Source organism: Microtus ochrogaster, chromosome 26 (assembly GCF_000317375.1).
Source record: "Microtus ochrogaster isolate Prairie Vole_2 chromosome 26, MicOch1.0, whole genome shotgun sequence".
In the NCBI taxonomy this organism is placed as follows: Eukaryota; Metazoa; Chordata; class Mammalia; order Rodentia; family Cricetidae; genus Microtus; species Microtus ochrogaster.
Window position 1 is genome coordinate 13,089,709 of NC_022025.1, and position 523 is coordinate 13,090,231.

General features: G+C 77.2%; 1 protein-coding gene across 2 annotated transcripts in view; it reads right to left on the reverse strand.

The window, feature by feature from the left end:
- The window catches only part of Ptpn12 (protein tyrosine phosphatase, non-receptor type 12), a 64,904-nt gene extending 64,491 nt beyond the window's left edge, over positions 1-413 (reverse strand). Inside the window, exon 1 of one of the 2 annotated variants that reach the window (XM_005358349.3) lies at positions 116-413. In XM_005358349.3, coding sequence (XP_005358406.1) covers positions 116-214 — 99 coding nt within the window. In that variant the 5' untranslated portion in view covers positions 215-413. The remainder of the gene's footprint in view (positions 1-115) is intronic. The other variant, XM_013350443.2, reaches the window with a different exon arrangement.
- Positions 414-523: the final 110 nt, after the last annotated feature.

Sequence of the window (523 nt, forward strand, 5' to 3'; positions counted from 1 at the left end):
AGCGCTGGCGCAGCCCCGGCCCGGGCCGACTCGGGGGAGAGGCGAGGGGAGCTCCGGGGGGGCCGGCGACCGACACACGAGGGTGGCGGCGGCGGCGGCTCGGACGGACACTCACCATGAAGTCCCGGGCGAAGTTGTCCTCCCCATTGTGGTCCGGACTCTTCATGGCCTGCACCCGCTGGATGAACCTCCTCAGGATCTCCACTTGCTCCATCCTCCCGCCGCCTTCCCCCCGCCGGCCGCCCGCGCGCCGCAGCGCCCGCTCCGTCTTCCCCAGCTCGCTCCGGCCCGGCCCGCCCTCCCCGCCTCCCTCTCCGCCCGCCCGCCGCGCCGAGGCGGCTGCGGCTGCGGCGGCACCGGCCGGGCTTCCCCGCGCAACTTGAAAGAGCGGCGCGGCTTCCCTCGGTCCCAGGCGAGCCGCGGGCTAGCCCCGGCCCCGGCCCCCAGCCGGCCCCATCCTCCTTCCCCGCCCTCCTCCGTCCGAGCCGCCGCCGCCTCAGGAACACGGCTCTCCGCTCGCCCT